At 48.8% G+C, this 18,589-nt stretch overlaps 1 protein-coding gene across 1 annotated transcript in view; it reads right to left on the reverse strand.

The window, feature by feature from the left end:
* The window catches only part of Ulk4 (unc-51 like kinase 4), a 40,267-nt gene extending 23,747 nt beyond the window's left edge, over nucleotides 1-16,520 (reverse strand). Inside the window, exons 1-16 of the mRNA XM_048334488.1 lie at nucleotides 16,324-16,520; nucleotides 13,802-13,984; nucleotides 12,926-13,025; nucleotides 10,118-10,257; nucleotides 8,526-8,688; nucleotides 8,030-8,131; nucleotides 6,971-7,054; nucleotides 6,443-6,518; nucleotides 6,121-6,213; nucleotides 5,495-5,616; nucleotides 5,097-5,166; nucleotides 3,861-3,954; nucleotides 2,721-2,825; nucleotides 1,980-2,040; nucleotides 1,354-1,535; nucleotides 665-711 (exon numbers count right to left, since the gene is read on the reverse strand). Of these exons, the coding sequence (XP_048190445.1) occupies nucleotides 665-711; nucleotides 1,354-1,535; nucleotides 1,980-2,040; nucleotides 2,721-2,825; nucleotides 3,861-3,954; nucleotides 5,097-5,166; nucleotides 5,495-5,616; nucleotides 6,121-6,213; nucleotides 6,443-6,518; nucleotides 6,971-7,054; nucleotides 8,030-8,131; nucleotides 8,526-8,688; nucleotides 10,118-10,257; nucleotides 12,926-13,025; nucleotides 13,802-13,939 (1,577 nt within the window). The 5' untranslated portion in view covers nucleotides 13,940-13,984; nucleotides 16,324-16,520. The remainder of the gene's footprint in view (nucleotides 1-664; nucleotides 712-1,353; nucleotides 1,536-1,979; nucleotides 2,041-2,720; nucleotides 2,826-3,860; nucleotides 3,955-5,096; nucleotides 5,167-5,494; nucleotides 5,617-6,120; nucleotides 6,214-6,442; nucleotides 6,519-6,970; nucleotides 7,055-8,029; nucleotides 8,132-8,525; nucleotides 8,689-10,117; nucleotides 10,258-12,925; nucleotides 13,026-13,801; nucleotides 13,985-16,323) is intronic.
* Nucleotides 16,521-18,589: the final 2,069 nt, after the last annotated feature.

Raw genomic sequence — 18,589 nt, forward strand, 5'->3', positions numbered from 1 at the left:
ACATGAAGCCCTGGGTTCGATTCCTCAGCACCACGTATATAGAAAAAGCTGGAAGTGGCACTGTGGCTCAAGTGGCAGAGTGCTAGCCTTGAGCAAAAAGAAGCCAGGGACAGTGCTCAGGCCCCGAGTTCAAGCCCGAGGATTGGGGGAAAAAAAAAAAAGGCTGTAAATAACATCGGTGCTGGGGGCTCACGCCTGTCATCCTAGCAACTCAAGAGGCTGAGATCTGAGGAGCAAGGTTCGAAGCCAGCTCCGGTGAAGACAAATCTGAGAGACTCTTATCTCCAAATAACCAGCAAAAAGCCAGAAGTAGAGGTGTGGCTCACATGTTTGAGTACCAGCCTTGAGTGGACAAGAGGTCTTAAGTTCAAATCCCAGTTTTGGCACACAGACTGACTGATCTATTTCGCAACAAATATGCAAAAGAGGAACCGGTTTTGAAGTTTCTAAGAACGCCTCACAATCTCAGGCTTGTATCTAGAACATTCAGGATAATGGCTCTCTTTTAACTCTTTTTCAGTTTACAATCACGCAGTTTCCAGAAGTGGCCCAAGTCAGAGTTAGCATTGCTCCATAGTATGTGCTCATTTAGGACTACAAGTGGAGCATCACGAGGGCTGCAGTAACTTCCTAAAATGGTAAGGCACACTTTACACCTACTTACACATCCCAGTTTGGAGCAATCCGTAAATGCTGGATGAGCAGGTGGAACTAGAATAAAAATGAAACATTGTACATTCAGTCCACTGACCACCACCTAAAAAGGACCAGCTAAGAGATTCACTTAGACTAAGAGGTCAATGGTTGCCCACAGGAGGGAGCTAAGGATTTACAAATAAAGGGCTCGGAATATGGCCTAGTGGCAAGAGTGCTTGCCTCAAATACATGAAGCCCTGGGTTCGATTCCTCAGCACCACATAGACAGAAAAGGCCAGAAGTGGCTCTGTGGCTCAAGTGGTAGAGTGCCAGCCTTGAGCAAAAAGAAGCCAAGGCCAGTGCTCAGGCCCTGAGTCCAAGCCCCAGGACTGGCAACAATAACAAAACAAACAAATGGGCAAAAAGTGCATGCGGGTTGTGGAGGAAGATCAAAGCAGAACCCAGTGGCTCACGCCTGTAATCCCAGCTACTCAGGCAGCTGAGATCGGAAGATCCTGGTTTGAAGCCAGCTCCAGCAGATACATCCAAGAGACTCTTGTCCCACATGCAGCCACAAAAAAAAAACTGCAAGCAGAGATGAGGCTCAAGTGGTAGAACCCCAGGATTGAGAAAGCCAGGGGAGGACATGCAGCTCTGAAGTCAAGCCCCAGTACTGGTACAGAAACAAGGCACTAGAATATTCTGCCCAGGACCTACCAGGGGGGAGTGGAGGAGGCGCGTGGCCACGTCCTTGTGAGTTACCACCACACACAAATAGCATAGGAGGTTGAGCTTGGCGCGGGAGGCCGCCATGGTCTTCTCGGTGGAGTCTATCTGGGAGCAGGCTTGCTGCAGGAACTCATTCCACTCCTGATCTTTCAGACACAGCAACTTCTCAGCTGGGACAGGAAAGAAGCAGAGGAAAAGGGCTTGGGGAGGGGCAAAATCACAGCCCCTGACTCCTCCACTCTCTATCATCACAACCACAATCAAAGCCACCAGTGCTCACACCTGTCATCCTAGCCACCCAGGAGGCTGAGATCTAGAGGAGCGCGGTTCGAGGCCAGCCAGGGCAGGAAAAGTCTGAGAGTGTCCCTCCCATGAACCACCCAAAACAAGCCTGAAGTGGCGCTGTGGCTCAAGTGGTAGAGTGCTAGCTTTGAGCAAAAGGAGTTTGGGGACAGTGCCCAGGCCCCGGAGTTCAAGTCCCAGGAACAACACATACACAGAACATGAGTAAAAAGTGAGAATTTCATCATTCCTGTCCCAACATTACAATTTTCAGTCAGTTTCCCGTTTGGGTCAGTATAGAAAGGGCAGCATGGGGTATTTTATGGTCTTACCTGAATGTGCTGGAAAATGCAGTATTTTGGGATCAAATTTAATCGGTGGTTGCTTCATTATCTGTGGAGCAAAAAACGATTAAAAAAAATAAATCTCAGGCTGGGAATATGGCCCAGTGGTAGAGTGCTTGCCTCACATATATGAAGCCCTGGGTTCGATTCCTCAGCACCACAGATATTGAAAAAGCCAGAAGCGGCGCTGTGGCTCAAGAGGTAGAGTGCCAGCCTTGAGCAAAAAGAAGCCAGGGACAGTGCTCAGGCCCTGAGTTCAAGCCCCAGGACTGACAATAAATGAATAAATAAATAAATAAATAAAATATCAATTCAGACAACCTAGCTCCTAATATGTCCCTAGTGTCAGGGGACACAAATAAGGAGAACACCATAAAACATAACTGCCAGCAAAATGAAATTCAACCAGTGATATTTATGATTCAAAAAGCCAGCCAGGCACCAGTGGCTCACGCCTGTCATCCCAAATACTCCGGTAGCTGAGCTCTGGAAGATTGTGGTTCAAAGCTAGCCCGGGGAAGGAAAGTCTGTGAGAGTTTTATCTCCTATGAAACCACCAGAAAACTGGAAGTGGCTCTGTGGCTCAAAGTGGTAGAGCTCTAGCCTTGAGTTGAAGAGCTCAGGGAGCCCAGGCTGAGTTCAAGTCCCACCCCCGATAGGGGGGAGGGGGGGAAGGAATATATAACTAAAATACCTCAGCTCTGAGGAATGGTGACATTCTGAGTGTACCTTGGGATTGTCAATAATGGGAGTGACAACCAGATCAGACTCCATGTAGATCAGATCCCGCATCTGTAGCTCCAGGGCCTCCTGGCTCACAACTCCATTTGTCCCCTGAAACACAAGGACAGGACACACACACACACACACACTTCACACGTGGCCTACAGACTAACCCAAACCTCCTGGCTCACAACTCCATTTGTCCCCTGAAACACAACGACAGGACACACACACACACACACACACACACACACACACACACACTTCACACGTGGCCTACAGACTAACCCAAACCTCCTGGCTCACAACTCCATTTGTCCCCTGAAACACAAGGACAGGAGACACACACACACACACACACACACACACACACACACTTACTTCACATGTGGCCTACAGACTAACCCAAACCAAGCACACATGGCTCACCCTTGGCATCCCAGCTACTCAGGAGGCTGAGATCTGGAAGATCGCAGTTCAAAGCCAGCCTGGGCAAAAGAGTCCATGAGACTCTCATCTCCAATGAACCACCAGGAAACAGGAAGTGGTGCTGTGGCTCAAGTGGTAGAGCCTTGAACTGAAGAGCTCGGGGACAGTGCCCAGACCCTGAGTTCAAGTCCCACAGCCAATTTTTAAAAAAAGAAAGAAACACTGGACAGAGATGGACATATGACACCGTAACCCCCTTGTATGATCTTTTCAAACCCAGAATGAAGCATAACATTTTAAATGTTACCAAAACAAAAATCAACTCTGAGTAATAACAATTACCCATGCTTAGAAGAAAAAGCAATGAAGATCATAGAACAACTTTCCATTTTGTAACTAGGAATATTAGTTCATCCACTGACTTGCCATTATTCTTTTCTTGGTGCCTATTTCTTTTTTGTGCCGGTCCTGGGGCTTGAACTCAGGGCCCGGGCTCTGTCCCTGAGCTTCTTTTGCTCAAGGCTAGCGCTCTACCACTTGAGCCACAGCGCCACTTCCGGTTTCCTGGTGGTTCACTGGAGACAAGAGTCTCATGGACGTTCCTGCCTGGAACCGTGATCCTCAGATGTCTTCTGAGTCGCTGGGCCTACAGGCGTGAGCCACAGTGCCCGGCTGCCTATTTCTTATACAGACAAGTACTCTTGAGTGCTCGCTCACCTCGTTCAGAGGAGGGCTCTTCTGTGGCGAGTCTGGAGCAAGGTCTTCGTCAGGATTTACAGCCACACTGCTGGTTCTCGGTGTCGGACGAGAACTTGAAAATACACAAGAGTTGATTTAGTGGTATTCAGTTTTCCAAGTTCTACCCTATGCTGAGTGCTGGCTTTGTGCAAAAACAAAGCTCAGGGACAGTGCCCAGGCGCCAAGTTCAAGTCCTAGGACCAGTACAAACAATAATAATTATTACATTAGGGTATAATAACAATCTAGATTCTCATCAAAATAAACAGCTTTTAACTCACTTCTATTTACCTGTGATTTTGGGGTGCCTTTAAGGTAATTCCCTGGCTAACTTATTGTACCTTTTGTTTATAAATTTCAGGCTATTCGCTATGTATATTTTAAGTAGAAACCTTAAAATATTGGTTTTATTACTTTTTTTACATGTAGACTTGTATAGGCAGGATGAGTATAATAAAACAGATCAAGTACTTCATAAAAAGATAAAAAATATGTACAGCTCTTTATTTCAGAAAACACTAGAAAGGGAAATTTCATCTTCGCACTTGGTGAGAATAAGGAATAAGGGAATATATTCATGATTCCATGGGCTTCTATGCTACAGTTTGCAGTTTTTCCACATCTTAGAAATGCAATCAAGCTGGGGGCAGTGGCTCACTCCTGTAATCCTAGCTGTCCTCAGAGGTTGAAAGGACTTGTGGTTCGAGGCCAGCTGGGGATAAAGAAGGGTGGCAGGACCCCATCTCAACCAAGGAAAGCTGAGCACTGTGGCACGAGCTCATCATTGGAGACACACAGGAATGTAAACAGGATTATAATCTAGGACAGCCTGGACAGAGACGTCTACAAGACTCCATGGTAGCAGAAGCAGCTGAGGGTGGGAGTCTGAGCCTATCACGCCAGGACGCAAACATCAGGAGGATCGCAGTCCAGAGCTAAGCAAAAAGTGACACTCCCTAATCTCAAAAATAGAGAGTCAACAGGGCTGCAGGTGTGGCTCAGGCAAGCAAGCGCCAGGACTTGAGTTCAAACCCAGTTACTGCCAAGAGGAAAAAAAAAAAAATCAAAGACATAGGACTGGGGACCTAGCTCAAGTGATAAGAGCACCTGCCTAGCATGCAAAGGCCCCGAGTTCAAAACTCCACACTGTCAAAGAAACAAAGGTCAGCCATTCATCCATCATGGACTCCCTTATGGAGTTCCCATTTGACATACCTGAGAAGAAACATGGATTCGTTTAATTGGTCCCCATTGGTACTCTTAGGGCGCAATTCCGTGGGATTTTCTGTACAAGGAAAGTAACAACCTTCATGAGCAGAATATAAAGATTTTAAAATAAAGATTGAAAGCCAGGCATCAGTGGCTCACACCTATCATCCTAGCTACTCAGATGGCTGAGATCTGAGGATCACAGTTCGAAGCCAGCCTGGGCAGGAAAGTCTGTGAGACTCTGATCTCCAGTGAAACCATCAGCAAACTGGAAGTGGCGCTGTGGCTCAAGTAGTAGAGCGCCAGCCTTGAGTAAAAGAGCTCAAGGCAACACCCAGGCCCTGAGTTCAAGGCCTACAACTGACAAAAAAAAATAAAAATTTAATGTTTTCTAAAAAGCTTACCTAGTCTGAAAGAGCGGCACACTCGCTGGCCACTCCTGGGGCCTTTCGCTTGACCACTCTGGGGGCTCTTCAAAAACTCCCTGGAATCTTGGAGCCCAGAACATTCCATGGTGGTTCTGCTACTAAACAGGAGAAAGCCAAGGTAATCACACGTAACACTGAAACTCTCCCTCTAGTTATAGATGCAAATCACAAAGTGGAACACACACAAAATAATAATAATAATAAAAAAGAGCCAGGCACTGGCTCATACCTGTCATCCTAGCTACTCAAGAGGTTGAGATTTGGGGGATTGCGGTTCAAAGCCAGCCCGGGCAGAAAAGTCTCCGTGAGACTCTTATCTCCAGTGAACCACTCAAAAGCCAGAAGTGGTGCTGTGGCTCAAGTGGTAGAGCGCTAGGGGCTCAGGGGCAGCGGCCAGGCCTTGAGTTCAAGTCCTAGGACTGACTAAATCAATTTTAAAAGGCGAAAATACAATCAAGAACTCCAAAAAATATTCTAACTGAATTCATGAAGCAAGCTTTCATGAGACAAATGCATCATTTGCTGTTCCCACCTCAGAATGGTGAAAAGCAGGAACAGGCTCCCAGCAGGGCCCACGAGCAGGACAGGCTCCTCGTACCCACCTGAGGCTCAGGTCGTCGGGGGCCGATTCCTGCTCATCCCTCGCCAATGCATCCTTCCAGAACGAATGCTGCAGCAGCCCCACCCAAGTCAGCCTGTGCAAAAACACAAACAGCACGAATCAACTGGGGTCAAGCGTGGTGGCTCACGCCTGTCATCCCAGCTCCTCAGGAGGCTGAGATCTGAGGATCACAGTTCAAAGCCAGCCTGGGCAGGGAAGCCCATGAGACTGGCAGGACTGGAAGGAGGTGGGGAGGGGGGAGAGGGGGAGGGGGGAGGGAGGATGGATCCACTACTCATTCCCCACTAAAATGGCATCCATACCTTTTCTGAGGATCTTTCTGAAGTAACCCATCAAGCAAGTTAATAAAATCGGAAGATGCTTTAGGAAGTGAAGAATCTGTAAGGAAAATGTTCAGAAAGAAAAAAGAAAAAGTGATCAGATCAATGAGTTAGGCACCAACTTTAGCATCCTCCAGAGCCACTTAAAGCTAGTAGTATTTTAATCATACAACTTTTTGTATGTGCGTATGCCAGTCCTGGGGCTTGAGCTCAGCACCTGGGTGCTGTCCCTGAGCTTCTTCTTGCTCAAGGCTAGTGCTCTACCACTTGAGCCACAGTGCCAGTTCTAGTTTTGAGTGGTTCATTGGAGATAAGAGTCTCACAGAGACTTTTCTGCCCGGGCTGGCTTTGAACCATGATCCTCCAGATCTCAGCCACATGAGAAGCTAGGATGACAGGAATGAGCCACTGACACCAATGTAGCTGATTATTGTGTAAAGCAGCATAAACTTTGTACCCTAAGACTGGTAAACGAACAAAAATAATATTGAGAAATTACAGAAAGCCTACCTTTTGGAATGGGTGGCAAGGGATCTTCGTATAAAATCTTCTCAATTAATTCTGAAGTGCTTTCGGAGAAGAATGGCGGCTTTCCTGAAATCATAGTTTCAAAATTCACAGATCAGCCAGGAGCTAGGGGCTCCCGCCTGTCATCCTAGCTACTCAGGAGGCTGAGATCTGAGGATGGTGGTTCAAAGCCAGCCTGGGCAGGGAAGTCCAAGAGACTCTTATCTCCAATGAAACCACCAGGAAACCTGAAGTGGAGCTGTGGCTCAAGTGGTAGAGCACTAGCCTTGAGCTAAAGAGCTCAGGGACAGTGCCCAGGCCCTGAGTTCAAGTCCCTGGATGGACAAAAAAAAATTAAACAGATCACACTAGCCAAGAGTTCTACCTTATCTCGATGACCAGCATTTCAGAGGAATGTGCCATGATTCACTGAGGAAAAGCAATTTCTACCTTGTGGGTGGCTAGATGTGTTCCCAGGTAGGCTGACCATGTATTTCCTTATTTCTCTAAATCATTATTGACTGTCCTCATCCATCCTCCGATTCACAGATGACAGATGCCCCGACCCTAAGATTTACTGGGGTCCTGCATAATTCAGCCACAATGCTCCTTGACAAGAACTGCTACTAACGCTCCCTTGCTTCAGCTGGTGTTCTACTGCTTGAACCATGCCTCCAGCCCAGCTTTTTTGCTCGCTATTCTGGAGATAGGCCTCTGTTTTTTTTGTTGTTGTTTGTTTTTTGCCAGTCCTGGGGCAAAAAAAGCCTGAGCACTGTCCCTGGCTTCTTTTTACTCAAGGCTCTCTACCCACTTGAGCCACAGTGCCTCTTCTGGCTTTTTCTAAATACGTGGTGCTGAGGAATCGAACCCAGGGCTTCATGAATACGAGGCGAGCACTTTACCACTAGGCCATATTCCCAGTCCTGGAGATAGGACTCTCACAGCCTTGGAACCATGATCCTCTGGTTCACCGCCTCCTGAGTAGCTAGGAAGACAGAGGAGAGTCACTCATGCCTGTGGCAAAGCTGGCTGATTTTGTATAACGGATCAAACTGGCATCACCTGAGAACATCTCGTAGAGCAGGCAGCCCACCGCCCACAGGTCGCTGGCAGGGGTGCAGTCCGTGCCCTTCACGACTTCCGGGGCTCTGTACACTGGAGACCCTAAAACCAAAACACACACAACCACCATGAAGCATTTCCGTCTCTCTTGGCACACGCCCGGCCTGGCAGAGCCTGGGGAGGCAACAACAGACATCACAAAACAATAGACATGTGTCCAGCACCAGCGGCTCACGCCTGGCATCCCAGCGACTCAGGAGGCTGAGATCTGAGGATCACAGTTCAAGGCCAGCTCAGGCAGGAAAGTCCATGAGACTCTGATCTCCAATGAAACCACCAGAAAACCGGGAAGTGGTGCTGTGGCTCAAAGTGGTAGAGCATTTGCCTTGAGCAAAAGAAGCCCAGGGATAGCACCCAGGCCCTGAGTTCAAGCCCCACAATTGACCAATAATAATAATACTAATAATAATAATAATAAAGCTGACAAGAGGTGTACCCTTCACTCTGGCTTTCATGCTTTTCCTCAGGGAATTTTCCCCACTGTCGCCGCCACCTTCTTCTGCGGCCACCAATGCGAAGAAATCCTCTAGGTTTTCACCTTCTACTTTGGCCAAGCAGAAATTGCTAAACTTCAGGGTGCCGGGGCCTTCCAACAGAATCTGTGCATGTTAAAATGAATAAAGAACATAAATCAAACCACCCAGATGCCCCAGCCTACATGAGTGAAGCCAAACAAATGTGCTACCTATACACAATGGAATATTACACAGCCGTTAGAAAGGATAAGATTCTGTCACTGAGAGAGACAAATGGCGTCATGTTTTCTCTCCTATGCAGAAGCTAGATTTAAACTACACAGGGACAGGATAAATGATCCAGGATGCTAGGTACTCATACAAGGTGAGACCAAAGGAAGACTCTCTTAGGGGAGGAACACAAAAGTGCAATGCTTCTGACCGTATAAAATAATATTTATCAAAATGAACTCCAGGAAATCGACACAAGAGGGTTTTTTCTTTGTGGTTGTTTCCGTTTTCTTTTGTGTCCTGTTTGTTCAATCATGTGTCTTTGGGAAGGTGAGGGGGGGGCACAGAAATGCAAGGCCAGAGGGTAAACAAAGGCAGCCGTGGTCCTCACTGGATATGATGTGGAAAATGAACTCTACAACTTGGGGGTGGGGATGGGAGGGAAAAACTGGGAGAGAGCGAAGAAAGGGGGGGACACTGTCCAAAAAGAAATGTACTCCATACCTGACTTATGGAATTCTCATGACCCCTCTGTACAGCGCCTTTATAATAACAATTTTTAAAAATCTTTTTAAGTGGGGCTGGGGATATGGCCTAGTGGCAAGAGTGCTTGCCTCGTATACATGAGGCCCTAGGTTCGATTCACAGCACCACATATACAGAAAATGGCTAGAAGTGGCGCTGTGGCTCAAGTGGCAGAGTGCTAGCCTTGAGCAAGAAGAAGCCAGGGACAGTGCTCAGGCCCTGAGTCCAAGCCCCAGGACTGGCCCCCCCAAAAAAAACAATTAAAAAAAAAAAGAAAAAGCCTTTTGGGGCTGGGGATATGGCCTAGTGGCAAGAGAGCTTGCCTCGTATACATGAGGCCCTGGGTTCGATTCCCCAGCACCACATATACAGAAAACGGCCAGAAGTGGCGCTTGTGGCTTAAGTGGCAGAGTGCTAGCCTTGAGCAAAAAGAAGCCAGGGACAGTGCTCAGGCCCTGAGTTCACGGCCCAGGACTGGCCCCCCCCCCCAAAAAAAATCTTTTTAAGTAAATAAATTATATTAAATTTCAGAGTTAGAGGCTGGTAGCTCACTCCTGTAATCCAGGCTACTGGAGAGGCTGAGATCTGAGAATCATGGTTCGAAGCCATCCCGGGTCAGAAAAGTCCATGAGACTATTCTTTCCAAAGAACCAGCAAAATGCTGGAAATGGTGCTGTGGTTCAAGTGGTAGAGGGCCAGCCTTGAGCACAAAAGCTCAGGGACAGCGCCCGGCCCTTGTTCAATCCAGAACAAGGCAGGAGGAAAAAAAAATCTGTAAGCTGAGAGCTAAGCAGTTAGAAAATGGAAATTAGCTTACTTTGCCTGGAGAAATGTCGCAAAACACAATGCCTAGGGTGTGGAGATGGTGTAATCCAGCAATCACGTCAGCGCCAAAGGCTCGGACCACATCTTCCGGAAGGCTTTCATCCTGAGCAATAACTGTCTCTAAGGAGCCACCTGCAAGGAGTTGAGTAAAAGTCATCTCCATAACCCACCACCATACTAATGAAAGAGCGAAGCTGGGTACCGCCGCTCACATCTGTAATCCCAGCTACTCAAGGAAGCTGAGATCTGAGGATCATAGTTCAAAGGCAGCCCCGGCAGAAAAAAATAAATTAACTAATTAAGGGACAGTGCCTAGGCCCTGAGTTCAAGCCCCAAGACTGGGGGTGGGGAGGAGAGCCTCCCTGTTTTATCTGCCTGGACTGGCTTTGAACCTCAACTCTCAGACCTCAAGCCTCCTGAGCTGTTAAACTATATCAACATTTGATGGTCCTTGATTATTATTCAATGAATTCAAAGAAGTATGCAAACTTACTGCTTTGTTTATTGCTGGTCCTTTTACGACCTGGGCGCTGTCCCTATGCTTTTTTCCCCTTAAGGATGGTCCTCTACCACTTGAGCCACAGCGCCGGCTTCCAGCTTTTTCTTGCCTTTTTTTTTTTTTTCCGGAAGTTTATTGGAGGAAAGAGTCTTACAGACTTTCCTGCCTGGGCTGGTTTTGAACCGTGAACCTTAGACCTCAACCTCCTGAATAGCTAGGATGATGGGTGTGAGCTACTGGTATCTGGTTCCATTCCCCCCCTCCACATGACTCTATTACACTGCTAAAAAATAAAAAGTTTTAAGCTAAAAGCCAAGGTGACAATTGACACACCCATCTTTTCCACTGTCTGGATTCAGAGCAAACTGTACAAAGAAACTGCTGTGACACAGAACGGCCACTAGGTGGCGACATTTGCTAGCTCAACTCTCTTCAAGTTTTTCTCAAGTGCAATCCTCTTTTCCACTGTAATAATAATTAATAATAATAGTAACAAACCTCTATAAAATCTAGGGTAAAGGCTGGGACTGTGGCTCAGTGGTAGAGTGCTTGTATGAAGCCCAGGGTTCGATTCCTCAGTACCAGATACACAGAAAAAGCTGGAAGTGGCGCTGTGGCTCAAGTGGTAGAGTGCTAGCCTTGAGCAAAAAGAAGCCAGGGACAGCACCCAGGCCCTGAGTTCAAGTCCCAGGACTGGCAAAAAAAAATGTTCTAGGGTGGATGAGGCTCTGTCTTTTTTGGGGGGGAGGGCGGTATGTGCCAGCACTGGGACTTGAACTCAGGGCCTCACACCTTTGCTTAGCCGTTCTGCTCAAGGCTGGTGCTCTACCCTTTGGCTCTTGGCTGGTTAATGGCAGACAGAGTCTCACCTACTGGACTTTTCTACCCCAGGCTAGCTCTGAACTGTGATCCTCAGGTGTCCTCCTGAGTAACTAGGATTTATAGGTGTGAACCAACGAGAATCCAACTTGAAAGAATTTATTTTAACCTAAGAGGGTTGAAAATAGGATCCATCTTCTTTCTTGGTAGACATTGAAGATGTGAGATGGAAATTATTGACAAGTCTGCTCTGAGTCTGGCATGTGGGGTTTCAATCTTTCCCTCATTCCTTCTCTGCTATTAAAAGCTCTTAGAATCAACAGTCCTTTTTTTTTGCGAGTCCTGGGGTTCAAACCCAAGGCTTGGGCGCTGTCCCTGGGCCTCTTTGTGCTCAAGGCTAGCACTTTAGCACTTGCGCCACAGTGCCACTTTTGGCTTTTTCTGAGTATTTTATTGGAGATCAAGAGTCTCATGGACGGGCTGGGGATATAGCCTAGTGGCAAGAGTGCCTGCCTCGGATACACGAGGCCCTAGGTTCGATTCCCCAGCACCACATATACAGAAAAAACGGCCAGAAGTGGCGCTGTGGCTCAAGTGGCAGAGTGCTAGCCTTGAGCGGGAAGAAGCCAGGGACAGTGCTCAGGCCCTGAGTCCAAGGCCCAGGACTGGCCAAAAAAAAAAAAAAAAGAGTCTCATGGACTTTTCTGACTGGGTTGGCTTCAAACCACGGTCCTCAGATCTCAGCCTCCTGAGCATCTGGGATTACAGGTGTGAGCCACCAGCACCTGGCTCAATAGTCCTTTAATCAGTTTCAATGAATAAGTATTAGCTGCCATTATGATTGTTTCCTTACAAAAACAGTGCAGATCTTAATCAAAGACGAGATGGATTTCTGATTGTGTATGTGCCAGTACTGGGGTTGAGCTCAGGGCCAGGGAGCTATCCCTTAGCTTTTTCACTCAAGGCTGGAGCTCTACCACCGGAGTCACATCTCCCTTTCCAGCTTCTGGTAAGTTAATTGGCAGAGTGTCTCAGATTTATCTGCTCAGGCAGGCTTTGAACCAGGATCCTCACCTCTCAGCCTCCTGAGTAGCTGGGATTACAGGCTTGTGAGGGGCTCCCATTCTTCCTAATCTGTTCACCACACATGGGTTGGGAATATGGCCTAGTGGCAAGAGTGCTTGCCTTGTATACATGAAGCCCTGGGTTCGATTCCCTAGCACCACATATATAGAAAACGGCCAGAAGTGGTGCTGTGGCTCAAGTGGCAGAGTGCTAGCCTTGAGCAAAAAGAAGGCAGGGACAGTGCTCAGGCCCCGAGTTCAAAGCCCAGGACTGGCAGAAAAGAAAAAAAAAAGAAAGTGCCTTGTTCACCACACATGAGGAACACCACAAGGGTCACTGATCTGCTCGAGGAATACACTAGACTGTGGTATGAATACGCTCACGGCAATTCTCGCAAGACCTGGCGCCCACTCTCACCTGTGCAGAGCTCTACCACCAGCCACAGGTGATTGCTGGTCTCGTACCATTCGTGAAAAGTCACAATATTCTTGTGCTTAATTTCATATGTGAGACGGACCTACCGGGAAGAGAGGAGAAAAAAAGTTTTTGAACACTTGATCGTAAAGCCTACTTGACTGTGTAATCAGGAGATTTTTTTTTTAAATGAAGTAATGTATTTATTTCCAAACATTAGAAAGTAGGGTGAGGAATGCTGGCCATAGGGAAACAGGCTAACAATGCATGATCTTTACAAACATCACACCTGTTAGGATGGCTACTCGGGAGGCTGAGCTCTGAGGATCCCAGTTCGAAGCCCAGGCACACAAATGGGAAGAGAACCCCCTCTCCCATTAAGCTGCACAAATCTGGAAGTGAAGGTGGGGTTCAAGTGATGAGCACCAGCCTTGAGTGAAAAAGTGAAAGGAAAGCATAAAACCCTGAGTTCAAGATCCATGACCAACAACAATTTTCAGAGCTTTCTTTCCCTGGCTGGCTTTGAACCACTGATCCTCGGATCTCTGCCTCTTGAGTAGCTAGGATTATGGGGGTGAACCATGGTGCCAAGCCCAATGGCCTCATTTATTACCTTTTTTCTCTCTCGTTTTGTTTTGTTGGTGGTTGTGGGTATCAAACCCAGGGTCTTGTGCATGCTGGACCAAGGGGGTGCTCCACCACTGAGCTACATTCCCAGCCTTTGGTTTATTGAGATGGGGTCTAACTTGAACTTGACATCCTGTCACCTCCCAGCTGCTGGGATTACAGGTGTCCACTAGCACACTTGGCATTTTGCTAGTCGCTCTTCTGATCGGCCCGCCTCCTCTCCCAAGACAGATGGAAACACAGCACACTTACCCAGTTGGTAATTTCTGGTCTTTTGCACTTTTCCGTACAAAGGATGGCCACAAAGTTGATTGTCCCCTTCCGCCGCCCTTTATAGACAATTGTTTTATTTCCCCTGCCAATCTCCTCATAGAGAATGAAGTTTTCCATTGCTGGGGTGACTCCTCATAGAGGGTAAGAGAGCATCTTGAGCTCCTAAAAAGAAAACAGAAATAACGCTGAGAGGGCTGGGGATATGGCCTAGTGGCAAGAGTGCTTGCCTCGTATACATGAGGCCCTGGGTTCAATTCCCCAGCACCACATATACAGAAAATGGCCAGAAGTGGCGCTGTGGCTCAAGTGGTAGAGTGCTGGCCTTGAGCAAAAAGAAGCCAGGGACAGTGCTCAGGCCCTGAGTCCGAGCCCCAGGTCTGGCCAAAAAAAAAAAAAAGAAAAAGAAAAAGAAAGAACGCTGAGAAATATAAGCTGGATGAATGATATATGGATGCAAATGCAAATAAGTGTGCAAATGAGCTCAATATGCAAATAAGGCATTTATAAATCTCACTCATAATTATAAATAATGAACATAACTATGGATAATAAGGTCCATATATCATGATATAATGAGCAAGACTAATGAACTGGCAAGTCATAAATATTCAATTTTCTTTCAATAAGATCTTGGGCTGGAGATGTAGCTTAGTAGTACAGTGCTTACCTAGAAAGGTGTAAGGTTATGGGCTCAATTCAATTCCCCAAGACTAGAAGAAGAGGGAAAAAAAATTTCTAACCAGATGCCAGTGTCTCACACCTCTGACTCTTAGCTAATCAGGAGGCTAAGATCTGAAGCTCCTAGTTTCAAGACACCCTGAACAGGAAAGTCCCAGAGATTTTTTTTTTCTTTTGGTCTGGACTTGAACTTAAGGTCCTGCACGCTGTCCCTGAGCTTTTGGGCTCAAGGCTAGCATTCTACCACTTGAGCCACAGCTCTACTTCTGGCTTTTCAGTGGTTCACTGGCTCTGAGCCATGATCCTCAGATCTCAGCCTCCTGAGTAGCCAGGATTATAGGCAAGAGGCACCAGCGCCCAGCTCCTGAAAGATACTTAGGCCCAATTAACTAGCAAAATACCAAGAGTGGAGGTGTGGCTCAAGTGGCAGAGCACCAAGCCTTGAGTGCAGCAAAAAACTAAGGGACAGCATCCATGCCCTGAGTTCAACCCTGTACTGCCATGTGTGCACACACACCAAAAAAACCCCACAAAACAACAACAACAAACACCCCAAAACAAAACTAACTTCTTACCTGGAAAATTAACTCAACTACAGAAAACTGCACAAAATGAATCTATTGAGGGACACTCTACAGTCAGCACCTGACACCCAAGGAACCCTCCCACAGTCTTATCTCCACAACTCTTTCTGCTCCCCCAAAACAGTCACCCAACTGGCTCTCTCTCTTTTTTTTCTTTTGCCAGTCCTGGGGCTTGAACTCTGTCCCTGAGCTTCTTTCCCTCAAGACTAGCACTCTATCACTTTGAGCCATAGTGTCACTTCCAGCTTTTTCTGTGGATGTGGTTCTGAGGAATCGAACCTAGGGCTTCATGCATGCTAGGCAAGCACTCTACCACTGAGCCACATTCCCAGTCCCTAGCTCTCACCTCCTTACATGTCTTTGCAACTTCTTCTAACCAATGTGTGTTGTTGCTGGCAGCATAGTCTTCCTTGCTTTCTGAGAGAATAGTGCTGTCTGTTTCTCTTTCTCTGTTTTGTCTGTTGAGTCTCTTTAAATTCACTCAAAAAACCATCTGAATGAAACCCGACCCACAGAACCAGGTAAGAACTAATGGCAAGCAGGTGGAAGCCCTAGGGCTGGGATTGTGGCTCAGTGGTGGAGTGCTTGCCTCGCCTGCATGAAGCCCTGGGTTCGATTCCTCAGCACCACATAGATAGAAAAAGCCACAAGTGGCGCTGTGGCTCAAAAAGAAGCCAGGGGCAGTGCCCAGGCCCTGAGTTCAAGGCCTAGGACTGGCAATAACAAAACCCTCACACCTGTTATTTAACGGGGAGGGGAGGGGGCGGGACTCCTGCCCCAGTCGTGAACAATCAAGAGTTCCTCCCAGCCGAGCAGACCCGGCCTTTCCGAGGGAAGACTTTGCTCAGCACCCAACGGGGGCTTTCTTCACTGGGGCTCGTTTGCAGGCTGACATCAATGAACCCCCGCGGGGCTGGGAACGGCTGGGGTTGGGAGCTGGGGATCCCCCGGAAACCCCACCATCTCACCCCACCGGCGCCACCCAGCGGGGCCAAGGCTCGGGGTCGACACCGGAGCACCCCGCGTTTCTTCTCCCCCTCTCCCCACCGCCCACCCCGGCTCACCCACGTCCGGGGACCCGGGGACCTCGGCCCCAGGCCACCACGGAGCGGAGTTTTGAGGAGGAAAAGCCGAGAGCCAGGCGTAAAGAGCGACCCGGGGTGTTGCCCGATACCTGAGGCGGCTGAGGGAGACGCCAAGCCGGGAAACGAGCCCTTGGAAGGCCCCCGGCTCTCTCGCCCGACCCTCGGCGGGAAAGACGCCACGGACGCCACTTCACGACCCCCGCGGCTCCCGGCGGCTCGGCCTCCCCGTGCGGGCGGGTCCACTGGTCCGGGCTAGGGAGGGGGAGAGACCAGGCCGACAGCGCGGACTGCGCAAGCGCGAGCCGACCTCGCGCGACTCCCACCCCTCTGCGTTTGGATTCGCCCGGTCCGTTTCCAAGGTAGCGCACGAGACGCGAGAAGACGAGCGGCGCGCTGATTGGCTGAGAGGTTTCTGTTTCTATTGGCTGGTGACCGGAAGTGTCTGGCCAAGAAGGCCCTCCCCCACACCCCACCTCCTGCATCCATGGCAGCACGCAGGACGCCAGAAAGAAAGGAGGGCGCTGATTGGCTGGTGCAGACTCTCCGTTTCTGACTGGCTACGACCCCCACATGTCAGTTCCTATTGGCTACCAAGCAGATGGGGCTCCACTTCTGACTTTTGGCGGCAAGGCACACAGTTTACTTCCCGGGCTGGCTTTTCACGGTGGCCTTCAGATCTCAGCCTCCTGAGTAGCTGGGATGACAGCAGACGTGAGGTGTTGGCCCCTCAGTAACTTTTTTTTTTTTTGCCAGTCCTGGGCCTTGAACTCAGGGCCTGAGCACTGTCCCTGGCTTCCTTTTGCTCAAGGCTAGCACTCTGCCACTACAGCCACAGCGCCACTTCTGTATATGTGGTGCTGGGGAATCGAACCCAGTGCCTCATATATACCAGACAAGCTCTCTTGCCAGTAGGCCATATCCCCAGCCCCATCCCTCAGTAACTTTTAAACAAGTTATTATTATTATTTTGTAGTACTGGAGATCAAACCCAGGGACCAGTCCTGGAGAATGTGCTCCCCATGGTCTCTGCTTTTATAGGGCAGTACCCTCGTCCTCCTGGGCTGAGCAAGCGAGGGAGGGAAGATGGGAGGAAGTCTGGTGTAGCAGTCGCGGTTGCCCTAGCCTAGTTGTTTCTTTAGAGTTTGAGGTGGCGGGTTTGCCGCATCCCTCAGGAGCAGGAGTCCCATCTGGGCCTGACACCTCCCCATCCTCACCTAAGGAGGTGAGCCAGCCTACACAGGGGTCATGGGAGTGGGGAGGTGAAAGAGGGAGGGGATGACCAATCACCCTGGGGTGCAGCCATCATCAGCCATGATCCATCACCCACCTTCCTACTCTGTATCCAGTAGGTACAGGCCTGGGCCACTGGCTACAATGGCTGCTTCCAGCCCCTTTGCTCCCTGTGTCCCTGGACTTTGGTGTTGGAGGGAGGAAAAGTACGAGTGACATTCCAGGAGTTGGGGACTGGCCCATGACTGGTCTGGTAGGTGGCGGGGCTGACCCTGCCTGGGCATGGACCCCAGGGTAGAGCAGTTGTTGAATCCTGCTCCAAGTGAACCCATTACCTGAATAACAGAACTATAACCCCTCTGTGTATCACCTTCTAATAACAATTAAGAAAATTCAAAGAAATAATGTTGGTCTGCCACCAAGCACAAAATATGTACAGTTCAAATTCTTCGTGGGCTTTAAATCTACTCTAGAACTCTGAAATCGTTTTTTATACAAGGATGATCAATAAAGGTTGGGGTTTCTTATACTCTGAGAAGCCCTCAAAGACACACCATGATAGTTTTTGCGTCGGAATGAAAGGTATCTGTAGGCCATACCGTCTTGTTCAACAAACATTTATATTAAAAAAAGGAAGTGAAAGAGGAAAGCACAGGGAAAAGGAAAGGAAAGGGAAACTGAGGAATGAGGCTGAGGCCTGCTTGGCCTGCTCCTTGTCTCCCAGAAAGTCACCAGCCCAGCAGGCCTTCAGAGGAGGAAAGAAGGGATGGCTTCCCAGTGCTGAGGCTTTCTGCAGTGTGTCTGGCTGCTAGCAGTGTCCTCACACAGCCACCGATCGGGCTCAGCCATCCTTGTCCCATTTCTCAGGCAGCTAAAGGTCCCAGAGCCAAGAGGGCAGAGCCAGTTCCTAACTCAGCAGCATGGAGGCAGCCCAGCAAGGGCCCAGCTTCTCTACGTGCAGTGGGGAAGCTGATTAACAGCTGCATTTCTGAAGTCACATGCCCCCCAAGAGTCTCTGGCGTCCTAAGGTGTTGGTCCACATCACAGGCTGGTGGTGCCCTTGGGAGGGCCCCGAGACCTCCGCATCTCCGCCAAGTCTTTCCTGGTGCACTGCAGGGCCTGGGTCTTCTCCTGGTCCACCAGGGTGTACTGCACCTTCTCGTCCGAGTGGAGAGAGAATGTGGAGGGCT

The sequence above is a fragment of the Perognathus longimembris genome, chromosome 26 (genome assembly GCF_023159225.1).
Source record: "Perognathus longimembris pacificus isolate PPM17 chromosome 26, ASM2315922v1, whole genome shotgun sequence".
Classification (NCBI taxonomy): Eukaryota; Metazoa; Chordata; class Mammalia; order Rodentia; family Heteromyidae; genus Perognathus; species Perognathus longimembris.